At 41.4% G+C, this 19,722-nt stretch overlaps 1 protein-coding gene across 2 annotated transcripts in view; it reads right to left on the bottom strand.

The window, feature by feature from the left end:
- LOC101163534 (mitochondrial peptide methionine sulfoxide reductase) overlaps positions 1 to 12,063 on the bottom strand; it is a 41,927-nt gene extending 29,864 nt beyond the window's left edge. The window contains exon 1 of one of the 2 annotated variants that reach the window (XM_004082234.4): positions 11,859 to 12,063. In XM_004082234.4, the coding sequence (XP_004082282.1) occupies positions 11,859 to 11,988 (130 nt within the window). In that variant the 5' untranslated portion in view covers positions 11,989 to 12,063. Of the gene's footprint in view, positions 1 to 846; positions 1,324 to 11,858 lie in introns of those variants that run through there. The other variant, XM_020713543.2, reaches the window with a different exon arrangement.
- Positions 12,064 to 19,722: the final 7,659 nt, after the last annotated feature.

Below are 19,722 nucleotides of genomic sequence, written 5' to 3'. Positions count from 1 at the left end.
GACTGAAAATGCAAAACATAGAAGGCAAACAAAAACAGGATTTTAATTAAATAAAATGAAATTGGGAATGCACCAGTAAGAGAACAAAGAAGAGCACAAACTATATTGAACGCAGACAAACTTACACAAAAGTAAAAACTGAAAGAAAAAATAAATAAATAAAAACAAGTCTGTGTAAAACCTAATACCATCCCACTTGAAGAAAATGCTCCTTTTCATCCCCCCGCTTTCCTCATAAAAATGTGTATTGCTACATGTTTGCACACAAGGGCACAGTCCCCCCACACACACAACCACCCTCCCTGCCACTTTACTACTGCCCACACCCCTATTCTCCCAGAATTACAGTCTAAAACAGGCTGTGGAGAAAGAAAAAAAAAAAAAAGAAAGAGCGCAGGCTGAATACTCTCATGACACTGTTTCTCTATGCCAGCAAAAGAATAAAAGACGCAAGAAAGCGAGCAGAGAGGGCGATTGACTGAGCTTCCAAAAGAAGGAAACAGGTTGATTATGGGGGAAGGATTCATGGAGTTTTTTCTAACTTTTGGGCAGCACTTGTGCGCTTTTGTTTTGAAGGAGATTTTGAAAGCACAGTGCAATATAAACTCCATCTGGACTAAAGCAAAAACTCTTCAGTGGTCCTCTGCTGAAAAAACAGCAGTTTGAAGTGGCTGGACCAGGAGCCAAGACATCGGACCGAACACCATTCTGCTGGAATCAAAGTTACCAGCAGTGAGGGGCTTGGGAACTGTTGCTTAGCAATTAAGAAAATCTAATGTGACTTTTATCGGACGGTTTTTAGCCGGTGTTACTCTCCGGCTCTCCCTGTGGTCTTGTGTTTCTCACCTATGAAAGAAAGTCCAGTCCAAGCGCTGCAGCCTCCTCACATGATGACACAGGAGAGATGGGATCCCTGGATGCCAAAACTCGTGATGGACGGATTGGTTTCCAGGCTGCTCTGTTTATTTTCTTCCAAAAACCCCTTCTTTCCTTCCTCTTCCCCTTCCCTCCCTCTTGCTTTTCCTCTTTCTAGCCTCACACAGGTTGGCAGGGAGTCAGGCACGAGTCGTTGGAGGAGGCTGATGCTTTATACTGGTGCCAACTACCCTCTGCTGTAAGGGGAGGAAGGGTAGGGGCGACAAAGAGTGGGGCAAAAAAGGGGAGGGGAAGAGAGGCAACACTGGGGTACGAACTCGTTTTAGGAAAAGGGAAAGGTAAAATAACAAAACTGCTACTGTAGCCTCTAAGTGTTTAGATGAGCTTATCCAAACGTATCCAAACATGTAAGGCTGTCCCTGCTCAAGGTTGGAAAACTGCCCATAATCCACTAAAAAAAAAAAAAAAACTTTAGAGCATATTTAAGTCATTCCAGCAAATTATGGCTGATCGGGCCTCATGAAAAAATTCTGGAGGATGAAGCACTTTCTTTTTTTTTAATCAAAAGTCCAAAAATGTATTTATATTTATATAGTAAAATGATAAACAGTACAAATAAAACACATTTTCTGGACAGATTGCACCTCAGAGGGTGGCTGGGAATGACGGGACAACAATTGAGTTTAACCAGAGTAATTCAGAGGTATTCTGAGAGGCTCGGTTAAAGACCCACTCTAAGGAAAATGCTCTTCTTGGTGTTTTAATATGTTTTCTGGCTTTTTTTTTAGATAAAAGGTCACATATGAAGAAAAATAAGCAAAAATTTTAATTTTTGAGCATTTTCTTACTTAAAACATTGTGAATCAGGAGAAGACGAAAAAATGTAGTTTGAAAAAGAGCTTATTTGTGACGTACAAAAATACTCCAGGTTGCTCCCTGCTTCGCTCTGCTCCGGAACAGGGAAGGGAAGGGAAGAGAAGGGAAGGGAAGGGAAGGGAAGGGTGTTGGGTTGCTCCGGGCTAACGATCCCGCCCTCCTGCTTTTCTGGTCAAATCATTTTTTTTACACCACTTTTACCATTTCACAGATTTTTTTCCACAGTTATAACCGTATTACATTAGATTGTCAAAGAATTGAATGGATGTCTTTAACTGCTGCAATTAACCTCTGAGTGACAAAGGCAGCACAGTTTGGCACCAAGTTCTTTGTATTCACAATAACACAGTTAAAAGAAATGAGAGGTTAGCGAGCATGAAATATCAAATCAGACAGTGGAAATTTAAGGTACAGAGATATGGTATAAACCAGCAGTAAAAACTAGAAAATAAAGCAGTTCAATAAGTGAAAACTAACATATTTTATTGAAGAAGCACACAATAGTCTAGTCTTGGTTAAGTGTCCAGTTATTTTTATGGCAATTCTATTAGGTTTTTTCCAAAAGATTGCAAAAAAAAAAAAAAAAACTGTAAAAGCAAAGTCTGAGTGTAAATTTCTTCTATGCTATTTTTGTTTGGCCAAGTCATTAATCTATAACATGCTTCTAATTTCTTTAAAAACAAATTCAAGTCATTAAGAAACGTGTTTAAAAAAAGAAGTTTAAACACCACATATGTTAAATTCTTCCTTCCTCGCCCAAAAAACACTAGCATGTTACATTATCTATCCTCCCAGAACCTTAAACAGTACTTATAAGTGTACATGGTATTAAAACTTTGCTGTTTTCTATATAAAATTGTATAAAAGAAATATACCTTAAAGAGAAGCATTAAGTTGTATTCACCTACTGTGCTTGTCTCTATGTTTTGTCTTTGGAGGCTCAGTTCTTTCCTGACTGCGGAATTTCCATCGAATCCAAATACCGAGTGAATAATAAATCTATTTTTTATTGTCAAAACTACAGAACAAATTATTCATCACAAAGATGTCAAGGTATTTCTTTCTTAAAAAAAAAAAACATTTCTGTGTTATCCTTCTTTGACTTTCAACTCAAGTTCAAAAAGTTGTGCCACAAGCCAAAACACATAGCTGTTTGTTTTAATGACAAAGTCTAGATTTTCCAAAAGTAGACATAAATAGAAAATAGTACGGAGTGTAACAATTCATTTTAACAATTTGATTCCATGTCTCAGTCCAGTAACAGGTTTTTAATTTTCTAACCTTATTTTTAATTTTAAATACATCAGAATGGAAACCACGTTTCCTCAGTTGCTACAAAACTGCAATGAAGAAGCAACAAGCTCCATCAATAAAAAGAAAAGCTCATATTCTGGCACGTTCCAAATGAGGTGCGAGGGGTAACTAGTGAGCCAGAGCTCTGTCCATGACCGAACCTCTTTATTTTTTCTCTCATGTTTCTATGCAAGCACGTTTACACACACCTCTGTCGCCATTTCCAACTGCTACTCTCCAAAGCCAAAAAGCAAGGGCCTTATAAGAGCACAGAAACAAAGGAGTGAGGCTGCTTCAATGAGAAACAGTAAAACATTGATTTCGGTCAGCTGACCTCCCCCCATCCTATCTGAGAAGAAATATTGGCAGTCTACCCAACTCTGAGTAAAAAAAAAAGAAATTCTACTGTGCCCCTGCCATGTCACAATCTGCCACTGGATCGTTGTCACCAAGGTCACAGAGTAAATCGCGCAGACTGGATGAACAGGGGGCAACAGGATGACTGAGCAGAGAACCAAGAGCTTCTTTGAAAAAAAACTTTAGGCGTGTCATCTTACGTGGTGGACAAACACTCAAGGCCGGGAGTCCATATGTGAAGCTCACAATCGCTAAATTACTCATGCTTGCAGAAACGCGTCTATAAAAACACCATCTCCGTCTAAACTGCCCCCAACAGCAAAAGGGGAGGAACAGATTTCTGCCATGCCGTGTCTCCGAGCTGCTTCGACAGACGGAGAAGGAACTTGGGATGGGGCGGAGCTTTCATGCGCATAATGCCCAGATGGGCCCCTGGTCGCTGCGGCACTGCTTCGTCCTATGTACTCACGCCGCACTCCCACAATGCACCATGTGGATTGCTCCCGCCTGAGCGGGGGATGAGTGGGGAAAACCAAATCAAGCCATAGATTCTTGTATGGAGCAGATCAGATCCTCACAGTATGAAAAGGTAAATCTAACAATAAAAAAAAAAGGTTGAGACAAGTCTGCAGAATGAAAATGGATAAAGAGGCAAAAGTTTAAGCTTCATTTAAAAAAAAAAAGTATTCGTGTCACTCGCTAGAATAAAAATTGATCACGTCCAAGTCCCAACTTGTAAATATAAAGCACTTATTTCAACCAATAATTCTGATATTGGTGAGACACAATGATGAAAATTGTGTTTTTAATGTTTTTACCATGTTCTTGTAGAATTTTCCTGATGATAGAGGATATAAATAAAGCATTTAAGTATTTCTTTATGAAAATCATTGTGAATCAGGAGCAGATGAAAAAAATGCTGCAGAAGCTATGTCCTAAAACAACACATTTTTTTGATTTTAGCTAAAAAAGCATCATAATAATTAAAAGACAGCTGAGAATGCTTTAAAGTGGATCAAACGATGGTTGAGGCCGCTAACACAGCCGTACTCCCTAGACATTTGTTGCCAGCTTTTGAGAAACAGTTAAAAGATTTCAGTACCGCATAAAAAACCAAAAAAACCCAGTCAGACTAAAGATAACTTTTTAAAAGTTTTTACATCTAAAAGGTAAAGGAAAACTCCAAGAAAGTTTTTATAAAAACACATTGAAGCCATTTGGTGAATTTCATTTGTAGAGTTGAAATTTTGCTCAAGCTTGCCATTTCTGTCGCAATCAGAGAAAAATATCAACTGTTTTTGAGGAAATCTCAGTCATGTGCTGCTGATGTCCTTCCCCAAATGGTGTCCACTTTTAACCCAAACCACTTTGTACTGTGGAAAAAGCTTGAAACATTGGCTTAATTTACATGATATACAACCCTTTTTTGTGTCATCAGACAGTCCCAGATATGCACGCACTAACCTCTGAGCAACGTGGGCGATCCCAGCCTTTCTCTGAGCGAGGTGATCAGATCCCACCGACCTTTGTGTTTTACTCATTTGATGAACCTGCTTTATGCAGCTCTGCAGCAGTCTGACAATAATGCAGATGTCTGAGTCTGGCATTGCAGCAGAGACAAAACTTAAATAAAATGTTAAACATGTCCATATCTACCGCTGGTGCTTGACCAGGACAAGTTGAGGCTAATTCCAGTCGCCATGGGTTAGAGTCCTTTTTGCTTTTTTAGACATTTCTGCTCAACTTGCCAGAGTCCGTTCAGTTCTACCTTATAATAGTAGCAAAAGAAGAGAAGGAAGGAAATTAAGCAGGAAACTGATTGTTGAAGGGGTCGGATTGGACACCCATGGTCAACAGGCAATGTTTCCCAAACCTGAGCCTGAATAGGCCGAGCAGATTTTATTTATATACAACGGCTAAAAAAAAAATATATCATTCCTTTTCAATATTTCATTGTTGTTCTGCTTTCTCAAGAGCACCTAAAGCGTAGATTTGAAAGGAAAAACTTGTGTTTATGGATTCTAAGCTGTATTTTTTGTCATTCCCTCTTTAAAATGAAGAGCGGTTTGAACAGGAGAATTTTCCGGATGTAATATTTTTGCAGGCCGTGCCCTGTTTAGACGATGTTTTATTTCAGCCCCGTTCTTCAAGTACCCCTCGTCCCACATGTTTTACCTATTTTTCTGCAGCAACACCTGGTGCTGAGGCCTGATAATTACTCACAGGGTGTGTTGGAACTAAAGATTATCTACAGCATCCACTGCAGCACTGCATTTCTTTGTCAATAAATCATTAGTTATTTTTAGATTTATTTTCCTTTTCAAAAGTTCAAGAATTTTTTTTATAATTTAGGAAGCTTAAGAAATTAAACAAATACGACACAGCGCTGCACTTCTTTTTCAGTCAAAAAAAAGTACAACTCGTTTTATTTGATCCACAAATTGTACATATAAGAATAGTTTCATTTGGAAAATACATTTAGTTAAGTAGAAGTAAAGTTTGTAATCCAGATATTTACCTGAATCAAAATTTTAAAAGTACCTATAGAAAAAAAAACTACTCAAGTATGGAATAAAACTTAATGAAAAAAAAAAACTTTAGTTTAAAACTTATGGAATCTATAGAAATAAATCCATAGATTGAAAGGAAATTTGGAAATTTATTTTGGCAACAATATGGCTTTCACTGTTGTTTTAAATAAGTATATATCAATAAGTCAATAATAAGTAATACAAAATAGGATTTTTGCGCTGAGACGCTGTCACTTTAACCCAATGCATCATGGGAGATGTAGTGAAAACAGCCGCCGAACGCAGATATAGACTCGCTTCTCTGAGCTTTATGGTTTTGTTCACTTGTTCCACGGTCTGATACCGGATCCCGCGGAAGCTACACCGCTAAGACGAGCTTTAGCTGGCATTTTTGTTAGAACTTACCGACTTTATGAGCAGAATCAGAACAAGGAAGTGAAGACTTTAATCACTTCTGATTGGTCAGTCTGATGACGTGTGATTAAGCCTCCAAGAATGATTGGTGGAGACAGTTAAAGGGGCGGGACTTTTCCAAAAACAGAGCTTAAGCTACGGCTAAACCAGGGGTTCCGTCATTCTTATCAAAATGTCTTTAATAAAATCAAATAAACACAAAGAAAAAAAAATCATTTACGATCTTTCATATTCCTAAGTACTCTGTGTTTCATCAGGGCCTGTTTGGATGAACTAAAGCTGATATCCTAGAAATGGTAAATGTTTTTAGATCAGTTAATAAGGGCAATTTCCAATAGCACACCTGACTATCTCCCACGGCACACTAGTGTGCCGCGTCACACTGGTTGATAAACAATGTTCTAGGACAGGGGTCGGGAACCTTTTTGGCCAAGAGAGCCATAAACGCCACATATTTTGGAATGTAATTTCGAAAGAGCCATACAATAATGTAGTGTCCCTTTCCCACACTGAGGCACTGAGACTTAACCTCTTTTAAGGTTCTTTATTCTGGTTACTGTAGACCACAACAAACGCCGAACAATTAATTCAGCAACTCCTCAATCTCTCCAGCGAGATGAAAGCGCTTCTCCCAAGTTTATATTCCCCTGCTCCCGCTCCAGCCCTCCCATTTCCCTTATTCGGCCCATAGCTGAACCCCATTGGTCCAAATTACCTAGCGACAGAACTGAGGGCCAATCAGATCTCTGCTTGATGCGTTCATTGAACTCCAGAACTTTTAACGCGGCCCAAAAGCCACACAGCCCAAGTCAGTAGGCAACGATATGTTTCAAACTAAATCTACAAATGAATGTGTGTATTTGATGTGATTTCAACATTTTTAAAGTACAATAAGTCTGTGGATTCTTTTTAATAACATTGTTATGCTGTTGCTGATAAATAAGGCGTTGAGACTTTAAACATGATTGTAGGTTGGTCTGAATGTTCTGTAGATGTGAGAAAGACTGCTCACATGCAGACGCGAAGCCAAACACACACTCACACGCTGCAGTGAGTGACAGGCAGCGGGTTTTACGTTTTTACAATCCCTGCGCAATTCACCTGCTACCTGTACCCACAACTCCACCCCCCACCCTCTGCTTTCTTCCTCACACATCCCGTCCCCGCAACTGCGCGCTCTTTCTCGGAGACGGGAGCGCGCAGTTTTAGGCACGGCAATTCACAGGTTTCCGGCAATTCACAGGTTTCCGGGTGGTACAAACGAGAAGGACTGGTCTAATGAAAAAAAAAAAAAAAAGTGTAATTAAAGATTTGTCTGCGAGCCACATGTGACCATCAAAAGAGCCATATATGGCTCGCGAGCCATAGAGTCCCGACCCCTGTTCTAGGACATCTTCTTTCTCTTTCGGCTTTTCCCATCAGGGGTCGCCACAGCGAATCATCCTTTTCCACCTCACTCTATCATGGACATCTTCTACCCTAACATTAGCCAACTTCATCCATGTATCTCCTCTTTGGCCGTCCTCTTGCCCTCCTGCCAGGCAGCTCCATCTCCAACATCCTTCTACCAATATATCCACTATCCCTCCTCTGAACATGTCCAAACCATCTCAGTCTGGCTTCTCTGACTTTGTCGCTGACACAGGCAACATGAGCCGTCCCTCTGATGTACTCGTTCCTTATCCTGTCTAACCTGGTCACTCCTAAGGAGAACCTCAACATCTTCATCTCTGCTACCTCCATCTCAGCCTCTTGTCTCTGTCTCACTGCTACCGTCTCTAACCCATAGAGCAGAGCTGGTCTCACCACTGTCTTGTACACCTTTCCTTTGAGTCTTGCTGGCACTCTTCTGTCACACAACACTCCTGACACTTTCCTCCAACCGCTCCAACCTGCCTGCACTCGCCTCTTCACCTCTTTTCCACAATCCCCATCACACTGAACTGTTGACCCCAAGTACTTAAACTCCTGCACCTTCTTCACCTCAGTCCCCTGTAACCTAACGCTTCTACCTTGATCCCTCTCGTTCAGACACATGTATTCTGTCTTACTACGACTGACCTTCATACCTCTTCTTTCCAGAGCAAACCTCCACCTCTCTAGCTGTTCCTCCACCTGCTCTCTACTCTCACTGCAAATTACAATGTCATCTGCAAACATCATTGTCCAGGGAGATTCCTGTCTTACCTCGTCTGTCAGCCTGTCCATCAGCATAGCAAACAAAAAAGGACTCAAAGCTGATCCTTGGTGTAGTCCCACCTCCACCTTGAACTCCTCTGTCTGACCTACAGCACATCTCACCACCGTCATACTTCTCTCATACATGTCCTGAACTACTCTGACATACTTCTCTGCCACTCCAGACGACCTCATACAGTACCACAGCTCCTCCCTCGGCACCCTGCCATACGCCTTCTCTAAATCTATGAACACACAATGCAGCTCCTTCTGACCATCTCTGTACTTTTCCATCAACATTCTCAAAGCAAAAATGGCATCAGTGGTGCTCTTACGGGGCATGAAACCATACTGCTGCTCACAAATCTCCACCTTCTTCCTAAGCCTGGCTTCCACTACTCTTTCCCACAGCTTCATTGTGTGGCTCATCAACTTTATTCCTCTATAGTTGCTGCAGTTCTGCGTGTCACCCTTGTTCTTAAAGATCGGGACCAGAACGCTTCTCCTCCATTCCTCAGGCATCTTCTCACTCTCTAAAATCCTATTGAACAACCTTGTTAGAAATTCCACTGCTGTCTCTCCTAGGCACTTCCATACCTCCACAGGTACGTCATCAGGACCAACGGCCTTTCCGCTCTTCATCCTTTTCAGAGCCTTCCTAACCTCATCCTTTCCAATCTCTGCTACTTCCTGCTCCACAACAACCACATCTTCCTCCCTTCTTTCCCTGTCATTTTCCTCGTTCATCAGCTCCTCAAAATACTCCTTCCATCTTTTCTGTACACTCTCTTGGGTTGTTAGCACCTTTCCATCTCTGTCCTTAATCACCCTTATCTGTTGCACGTCCTTCCCATCTCTGTCTCTCTGTCTGGCTAGCCTGTACAAGTCCTTCTCTCCTTCCTTTGTGTCTAACCTGTCATATAGCTCATCGTAAGCTTTCTGTTTGGCCTTTGCCACCTCTCTCTTCACTTTACGCTGCGCTTCCTTGTACTCCTGTCTACCTTCCTCAGTCCTTTCTACATCCCACTTCCTTTTAGCCAACCTCTTCCTCTGGACGCATTCCTGTACTTCCTCATTCCACCACCAAGTCTCTTTACCGTCTTTCCTCTTTCCAGATGACACACCTAGCACCTTCCTACCTGTTTCCCTGATAATCTCTGCTGTAGTTTCCCAGTCCTCTGGAAGCTCATCCTGACCACCCAGGACCTGCCTCAACTTCTGCCTAAATTCCTCACAAGTTTCTTCATTCTGTAGCTTTCACCACTTGGTCTTCTTTTCTGTTTTCCCTATCTTCTTCTTCTTCCTGACCTCCAGAGTCATCTTACACACCACCATGCGGTGCTGTCTGGCTACACTCTCTCCTACCACCACTTTGCAGTCATTAACCTCTCTCAAATGACCTCGTCTACATAGGATGTAGTCCACCTGGGTACTCCTACCTCCACTTCTGTATGTCACTCTATGTTCCTCTCTCTTCTGGAAGTAAGTGTTGACTACAGCCATTTCCATCCTCTTCGCAAAGTCCACCACCATCTGTCCCTCCAGATTCCTTTCCTTCACACCAAACCTGCCCATCACCTCCTCATCCCCTCTGTTGCCCTCACCAACATGCCCATTAAAGTCTGCTCCAATAACAACTCTCTCTCCTCTGGGAAAACTCTCTATGACCTCATCCAACTCACTCCAGAATCTCTCCTTCACTTCTAACTCACAGCCAACCTGTGGCGCATACCCACTGACTACATTCACCATCACCCCTTCAATTTCTAACTTTAGGCTCATCATCCTGTCTGAGACTCTTTTCACCTCTAGAACACTGTTTACAAACTCCCCCTTCAGAATCACTCCTACCCCGTTTCTCTTCCTATCAACACCATGATAGAACAGTTTGTATCCTCCTCCAATACTACGTGCCTTGCTGCCCTTCCACCTTGTCTCCTGCACACACAGTACATCTACCTTCCTTCTCTCCATCATGTCTGCCAGCTCTCTGCCTTTCCCTGTCATTGTGCCAACGTTAAGAGTCCCTATTCTCAAACCTATGTTCCTGCCTTTTCCCTTCTCTCTCTGGCCACGGACCCTTCTGCCTCCCCTCTTTCTTCCACCAACAGTAGTCAAATTTCCACCGACACCCTGTAGGTTAACAGCATCGGTGGCGGTCGTTGTTAACCCGGGCCTCGACCGATCCGGTATGTCTAAAGTGTTGTGGATGATTCGCATGGTTATTTTGGCAATTTTTTACGCCGGATGCCCTTCCTGACGCAACCCTCTCTATTTATCCGGGCTTGGGACCGGCACAGAAGTTACTGGCTTTCAACCCCTGTGGCTAGATTGACCCCTGTTCTAGGACATAGTCTAAACAAAGCAACAGTTGATTCAAAATTTGCCTCCGAGTTGTGGGCGGGACTGTTAGCACAGAGTAAAACCACCCATTTCCCATCATCCATCTGTTTACAGGTCTCCTGCTAGCTCACAGCCCCTCACAACCCCAAACTAACATTACTGGAGCAACAAAAAATGGTGAGCAATATTGGAGCTATCCAGCCGTACAGCTGAGCCACATGCAGCTCGGACTTGCATGGATCTGGTGCTCTATAAGAGGACGCGTGCTGAGCAGGGAGTTTAGGGCACACCGTAGTAGCTTCTACCTACGTCACATCTATAAGCTTATTCCTATAGCAATTTTTCGTCTGCTGCGGATTCACAAGGATTTGAACAAAGCTACATTTTCCTCATACATGTCCTCCATCATCGGAAAAATGCTCTTTATATTGGTTTGATTCCTTTTTTTGGGTATTATTAAATGTTTTGTGTATAATTGTTGCGTTATCTGGGAATTTTAAATGTTGCTGTAGGACAATAATGTGATTTTTTAAAAAGTAATTTATTCACAATTGTATAGAATTATCTGCCGATACATTTAAGAATCCCTAGTACAACTAATGTTACCAACCAAAACTAACTTCACAACACATGATGAATAATGACTTTTTCCCCATAAATATATTTATAGAGGATAGCTTAGAGGATCAGATAATTTGGTAGAAGTACATGAATTTTGGTAAAAGTTACTCATTACCCCTAGAGTAATTCATTACTTTTAGGGTTTAATCTCAGTATTTAGAAAGTTTAAGGACAACCAAATAAACATTTGAAACTAAGGACTCCAACTGATGGATGAGTAAATCCGATTAGGTTTTACTGACTGACTGTTCCTTTAATTGGATACCTGTAACGGCTACAGAAACGTGTGTTTCTCTTTAATTGGCAGCGTCATTATTTCATCCCTGGCTTCACCACCGTCATGTCAGCTGCTGCCAACGTGATGTTTACCTGCCACGACCATTTTCTCCTCCCTTCCCCGCAGAGCTCGTCCTCTGCTCGGCAGCTGTGTCTTATCAGTCATGTTATCTGCCACCGACAGAGGCAGATAAGTTAGCAGCAGCCAGACGAAGCTGAGCATTTGTGCTCGAATAAACAACACAAACGTATAGTAGGAACGGCGTTTCCGGGTTCTGTTACGTCGCGCGACGTGGACGGGGAGGGAGGAGTCACGGCACACACACACAAAAAAAACCCCGCCATTGTTATGAATATTCATCGCGCGTGGGCAACGTCGTGCACTGCATAATAACTAGTCGTGGGGTTAATATGACTTTGGCACAACAGCCTGCAGAGCACCTTGCGCGGAAAGGAAATTAAATTTAAATAAATTTCTAACCGCATCCAGCATGCAAATGAGCAGTCGTCAATTATCTAATTCTAAGGGAGGGCGCCTTTATTGGGAGCAGATCGTAGTCAGGTGGGAGTGGTTGAGGCGCCTTTTATTTATTTATTTGTTTATTTATTGTTTGTCATCAAGGAATGCGTATTTTTGGCTGCTTTGGACCCCCTTCATGGATCCACAGGGACTATTTCTCTGTTGCATTAAATACCCACTATAATGAAATGTGTGTTTTGGCCATTATGGAGGACATGTATATGTAAAGAAAATTAAGCTAAAAATTGTGTTTGAGTATTTCTTTCTCTTTTTTTGTAATTGTGGTGAATCAGGAGCAGGTAAAGAAAAATGCAGTTGGAAAAAGCTTGTAGCAGTGACGTAGAAGCTACAATTTGTTCTACTTTGTTCTGCTGCATCCACTGGCAGACAAATAGATCCATGTAGGTCTTCGTTTTCCACGTCTTAGCTGATATCTGACTCTAAACTGGACGTCTGGATGGCTCCAGTATTGTTCGCTATTTTTGTTGCACCGGTAATCCTAGGTTGGGGTTGTGAGGAGCTGTGAGCTAGCAGGAAAGAGTCTAGACAAATGGATGATGGAAAGTGTGAGCACGGTTCCACTGCCCCAGCGGTCCTGCTCACAATTTAGAGGTGCATTTTTAATGAACTGCTGCTGTTCTGCAGAAACTATGTCCTACAAGACAACAAAGGTTTTATAATTTTGGCTAAAAACGGCATAATTTTAATGAAAAGACCACTGGGAAAGCTTTTAAAATAGATCAAAATATGATCGGAGTGGGACTTCAAAGACATTTTTGCAGAAAAAGTAAACATTTTGTATTTGGTTAAAATATATTTTCCTTCTTGACAAAAATGTTCTATGATAATAATCTATTTGTCTTATAAATGGTTAGAACTTAATGGGGATTGTTACAACTATGGAGTAACATTGTTTGGTGGAGGCAGTATGATGGTGTGGGGCAGCCCCTCGGTCACTAGGGGGAAAAAAACAAAGTAGTCACCCCTGGATGAGAAATAAACAGCCTTTACTTTGTCATTATAATTGTCAAAATATCCATCCTTGCTCTGCTACCTATTTTTTTGTACATGTTCTTGCTAATCCTAATTTTTTTCACTTCAGTCTAAATTATTCAAGTTATAAACTGAGCTTTCAGATGCCTCAATAAAAGTATTTGGTAAAAACATTTGATTGACAGATTCTCCAGAGACCGTTTTCAAGTGGAGGGAAGGTGGACTTCGAACAAGCTCACTCCTGATTGGTGAGAGTGGTTGCTATAGAAATATTTAGTTGGACCAATCGCCACTTACTGACGTTGTCTGGCTCCCTCATGGCAGTGTCTGTATTGTGAAAAATAATGGCGACTGAATAGACTTATTTTTTGTTATAAACCGTTTTCTACAGGGGACGTCACACTCACTCAGTCCACTTTTATTTGCCTTGTTTCCACTGACCGGTATGGAACTGCCCGGTTCAGACCAGTCTTGTATTTTGAGCGTTTCCGTTATAAAATGGATCCATTTAGCCGAACCAAATGGAACCATTTTTGGGCCCTCATTCAATTCAATTTTATTTGTATAGCCCAAATTCACAAAAACAGTCGTCTCGATGGGCTTTGTATCGGTACTATTGAAAAAGTAAAACATAAAATCAAAAGGATCATAAATACATAGAATTCAACAGGAAAATACTAAATTTTACTAACAAACTGACTAAACTTACACCCTCCTCATTGGTTGAAGGTCCACAGAAAAGGTTAGGGCGGAGCTACTGTTAAAACCTAATCTTTGGCTGAGAGTCATTGACGAAAGAACGCTCCAAAAAAGTGGCTGTTTTCCTCTTCCCTCAATCTTCTCTTAAACATTAAATGGTTTGTATATATGAAGTACCAAAGGCTAAGCAGAAAAAATAATCTGCTGGATGACCTCCATTGTTATTATTGTTAGCTTCACCCTGCATGTGGTGTAACGGTCCAGCTTTGAGTGGCAACACTCACTTTATTTGCCTGGACCATTCTAAACTGGACCGGACCAGACCAATTCTCTCAGTGGAAACTAGACTATATATGTTCAGGGGGTTGAACAGAAACTGGTATGAGCAGCCACCAGCCCTGACCTCAACCCCATTAAACTTATGTAGTCAACAGCACACCACCTATGGAGGAGGTACCAAACTGCTGGGTTTGTGTTTGGTTCTTCTATTCTACTCAGTCTCCTGTTTTATTAATGAATACATTTATTTGGTCCAGTTTCTTTAAACTTCAATCCACAAACACAAAGCTGGAGTATGTAACGGAATAAACTATTTGGTGTTAGTGGAGAAGATTTGGCAAATATTTTATTTTTACAAACTCTCACAAATGCATGTTCCTCACAAATGTGGAACAATTGAAAATAGTCCTAAACAGGGTTTCCAAAAGTATTCAATCTAATGCCATTAGCTAGTGATTCAACACATATACTTTCTAGATGTTGACAGCATTGCAAGTGATTTGGAGCCTCTTTCAATTCATATCTGAGATAATCAGAGAAACAAACCAAATTTAACATTTTGTTGTTTATTTGACAAAATTTGAACCATGTTACGAAGGCAGATGAAACAATCCAACTATATCTCCTGCTGAATTAAAGAATGGGATTTTTTTATTTTTTTATTTTACTTTTGCTAGTGTGGTACATCCAGACATTTTGACTCAATGCAAATGGGAAATTCCCCAGCAAATACGTTCCTACAAATCTGGAAAACCATTTCCGGATAATGCAGAGTTCATGATTTTGAACAATATTCCCAAATAAAACTTTTAAGGGGAGTTTTTAAGCTTGAACAAAACCAGTTATACCAATGCAAAAAAAAGTCACTAAGAAAAAAAAATATAATACAAAACGAAACTTTAAAAGCTTTAGTTAGTTAAGGTTGGTGACAATACAAATGAATGCAATTAGAAAAATCTGAAGGATCTTATCTTTTTTAATAGCTGCACAGAAGTGGATTTGTAATGATTTGGGTTTGCTTTGCGATCATAGGGTCCATACACATTACAGCCATTAAGCCCCCTCTGACATCTGCTATGTTGCAAAGTCTTCTATTTAATAAATTACCGTAGTCATATTTATCCTAAATAATATCATTTTTAGAAAATTTAAAATGTCTAAAAATTATTTTTTGTGGAATCTAAATGTATTACTGTACATTGTATTATTGTTACTAAATTAAATTAATTAAAAATAAATGTAACTACTCCTTAATGTTAAATAATTCATTATTTATTTACTATAACTTTTTAAAGTGACAATTACAGTTGCGTAGAAAACATATGTTTGCTTGTTACTTTAGCATAAATCCTTTTAAATTTGATTCTGTCAGGTTAGGTAATATGGACAGTGTTTAAGTCCTAATGTATAGTTGCCCAATCCGATATTTCAAGTCTGATTCCCCCTAAATATGAATAAATATACACCAATTTTTATTTTTTATTCTAAGAAAATAAACTCTTTTATGCTCTCGCAGGCCACATAAAATGACATGGAGGGCCACATTTGGCCCCCGGGCCTTGAGTTTGACACATGTGCCTTAAACTATCCAAGAAGTCCAACTGGTTATCAAAAATTGTACATAATGGTTATTGTCTGATACAGCTACCTGTTTAGCATCCAAAGAATCTGCAAGCTTCATGTTTCAAAGTTTATCTTCTGCATTTTAGTTTATGTAACACATAAACACTTTTTGGACCCCTTTAGTGATAAAATTTCAAACCTCTTTAAAAGTAAATCCCAAAAATAAATTAACAGTAACTAACAAAACTTTAAATTATGTTATGAGAATAAAGTCATATTTAAAGGAAAGTGTGGCTTTTAACACATTGAGGTAGAAGCCCTATTATATATATAGAAAGGTTGTCGCCGGAAATTAAATGCTAAAACTGCAGACTATGATGTGTTCATTCCTTCATGATAACTCTAATTCTATGAAATACATGTTTATTCAGATAGTCACAGGTTAGTTTTTTCTTTAATCTTTCCCTAAAAATGTGTTTAGGACAAAGGAAAAGCAGATAAACATGTTCACACCATGAATCACACCTTTATCTTCTCACTTTCTCAGTTGAAATATTTAACCAAATTAGCTAACAATGCAATAATCTAGCCACAGGGGTTGCAAGTCAGTAACTTCTGTGCCGGTCCCAAGCCCGGATAAATAGAGAGGGTTGCGTCAGGAAGGGCATCCGGCGTAAAAATTGCCAAAATAACCATGCGAATCATCCACAACACTTTAGACATACCGGATCGGTCGAGGCCCGGGTTAACAACGACCGCCACCGATGCTGTTAACCTACAGGGTGTCGGTGGAAATTTGACTACTGTTGGTGGAAGAAAGAGGGGAGGCAGAAGGGTCCGTGGCCAGAGAGAGAAGGGAAAAGGCAGGAACATAGGTTTGAGAATAGGGACTCTTAACGTTGGCACAATGACAGGGAAAGGCAGAGAGCTGGCAGACATGATGGAGAGAAGGAAGGTAGATGTACTGTGTGTGCAGGAGACAAGGTGGAAGGGCAGCAAGGCACGTAGTATTGGAGGAGGATACAAACTTTTCTATCATGGTGTTGATAGGAAGAGAAACGGGGTAGGAGTGATTCTGAAGGGGGAGTTTGTAAACAGTGTTCTAGAGGTGAAAAGAGCCTCAGACAGGATGATGAGCCTAAAGTTAGAAATTGAAGGGGTGATGGTGAATGTAGTCAGTGGGTATGCGCCACAGGTTGGCTGTGAGTTAGAAGTGAAGGAGAGATTCTGGAGTGAGTTGGATGAGGTCATAGAGAGTATCCCCAGAGGAGAGAAAGTTGTTATTGGAGCAGACTTTAATGGACATGTTGGTGAGGGCAACAGAGGTGATGAGGAGGTGATGGGCAGGTTTGGTGTGAAGGAAAGGAATCTGGAGGGACAGATGGTGGTGGACTTTGCGAAGAGGATGGAAATGGCTGTAGTCAACACTTACTTCCAGAAGAGAGAGGAACATAGAGTGACATACAGAAGTGGAGGTAGGAGTACCCAGGTGGACTACATCCTATGTAGACGAGGTCATTTGAGAGAGGTTAATGACTGCAAAGTGGTGGTAGGAGAGAGTGTAGCCAGACAGCACCGCATGGTGGTGTGTAAGATGACTCTGGAGGTCAGGAAGAAGAAGAGAGGGAAAACAGAAAAGAAGACCAAGTGGTGGAAGCTACAGAATGAAGAAACTTGTGAGGAATTTAGGCAGAAGTTGAGGCAGGTCCTGGGTGGTCAGGATGAGCTTCCAGAGGATTGGGAAACTACAGCAGAGATTATCAGGGAAACAGGTAGGAAGGTGCTAGGTGTGTCATCTGGAAAGAGGAAAGACGGTAAAGAGACTTGGTGGTGGAATGAGGAAGTACAGGAATGCGGCCAGAGGAAGAGGTTGGCTAAAAGGAAGTGGGATGTAGAAAGGACTGAGGAAGGTAGACAGGAGTACAAGGAAGCGCAGCGTAGAGTGAAGAGAGAGGTGGCAAAGGCCAAACAGAAAGCTTACGATGAACTATATGACAGGTTAGACACAAAGGAAGGAGAGAAGGACTTGTACAGGCTAGCCAGACAGAGAGACAGAGATGGGAAGGACGTGCAACAAATAAGGGTGATTAAGGACAGAGATGGAAAGGTGCTAACAACCCAAGAGAGTGTACAGAAAAGATGGAAGGAGTATTTTGAGGAGCTGATGAACGAGGAAAATGACAGGGAAAGAAGGGAGGAAGATGTGGTTGTTGTGGAGCAGGAAGTAGCAGAGATTGGAAAGGATGAGGTTAGGAAGGCTCTGAAAAGGATGAAGAGCGGAAAGGCCGTTGGTCCTGATGACGTACCTGTGGAGGTATGGAAGTGCTTAGGAGAGACAGCAGTGGAATTTCTAACGAGGTTGTTCAATAGGATTTTAGAGAGTGAGAAGATGCCTGAGGAATGGAGGAGAAGCGTTCTGGTCCCAATCTTTAAGAACAAGGGTGACACGCAGAACTGCAGCAACTATAGAGGAATAAAGTTGATGAGCCACACAATGAAGCTGTGGGAAAGAGTAGTGGAAGCCAGGCTTAGGAAGAAGGTGGAGATTTGTGAGCAGCAGTATGGTTTCATGCCCCGTAAGAGAACCACTGATGCCATTTTTGCTTTGAGAATGTTGATGGAAAAGTACAGAGAAGGTCAGAAGGAGCTGCATTGTGTGTTTGTAGATTTAGAGAAGGCGTATGACAGGGTGCCGAGGGAGGAGCTGTGGTACTGTATGAGGTCGTCTGGAGTGGCAGAGAAGTATGTCAGAGTAGTTCAGGACATGTATGAGAGAAGTATGACGGTGGTGAGATGTGCTGTAGGTCAGACAGAGGAGTTCAAGGTGGAGGTGGGACTACACCAAGGATCAGCTTTGAGTCCTTTTTTGTTTGCTATGCTGATGGACAGGCTGACAGACGAGGTAAGACAGGAATCTCCCTGGACAATGATGTTTGCGGATGACATCGTAATTTGCAGTGAGAGTAGAGAGCAGGTGGAGGAACAGCTAGAGAGGTGGAGGTTTGCTCTGGAAAGAAGAGGTATGAAGGTCAGTCGTAGTAAGACAGAATACATGTGTCTGAACGAGAGGGATCAAGGTAGAAGCGTTAGGTTACAGGGGACTGAGGTGAAGAAGGTGCAGGAGTTTAAGTACTTGGGGTCAACAGTTCAGTGTGATGGGGATTGTGGAAAAGAGGTGAAGAGGCGAGTGCAGGCAGGTTGGAGCGGTTGGAGGAAAGTGTCAGGAGTGTTGTGTGACAGAAGAGTGCCAGCAAGACTCAAAGGAAAGGTGTACAAGACAGTGGTGAGACCAGCTCTGCTCTATGGGTTAGAGACGGTAGCAGTGAGACAGAGACAAGAGGCTGAGATGGAGGTAGCAGAGATGAAGATGTTGAGGTTCTCCTTAGGAGTGACCAGGTTAGACAGGATGAGGAACGAGTACATCAGAGGGACGGCTCATGTTGCCTGTGTTAGCGACAAAGTCAGAGAAGCCAGACTGAGATGGTTTGGACATGTTCAGAGGAGGGATAGTGGATATATTGGTAGAAGGATGTTGGAGATGGAGCTGCCTGGCAGGAGGGCAAGAGGACGGCCAAAGAGGAGATATATGGATGTCTTAACAGAGGACATGAAGTTGGCTAATGTTAGGGTAGAAGATGTTCATGATAGAGTGAGGTGGAAAAGGATGATTCGCTGTGGCGACCCCTGATGGGAAAAGCCGAAAGAGAAAGAAGAAGCTAACAATGCAATATCTTGACAGTTTTTCATTTAAAAAGACAGAATATATTTCTTTTGTTTGTATAGTTTTTGTTAAACATGCCTGGGTTAAGGACAAATGGCACCACAAAAGCTCTTTTTGTTTTGTTTTTTTTTGATAGAGAAAATGTTCAGTGAATATTTCTGGAATGAGAGTTAGATTTGCGT

Source organism: Oryzias latipes, chromosome 22, assembly GCF_002234675.1.
Source record: "Oryzias latipes chromosome 22, ASM223467v1".
Lineage (NCBI taxonomy): Eukaryota > Metazoa > Chordata > Actinopteri > Beloniformes > Adrianichthyidae > Oryzias > Oryzias latipes.
This window is presented reverse-complemented; position numbering and strand designations above follow the sequence as displayed.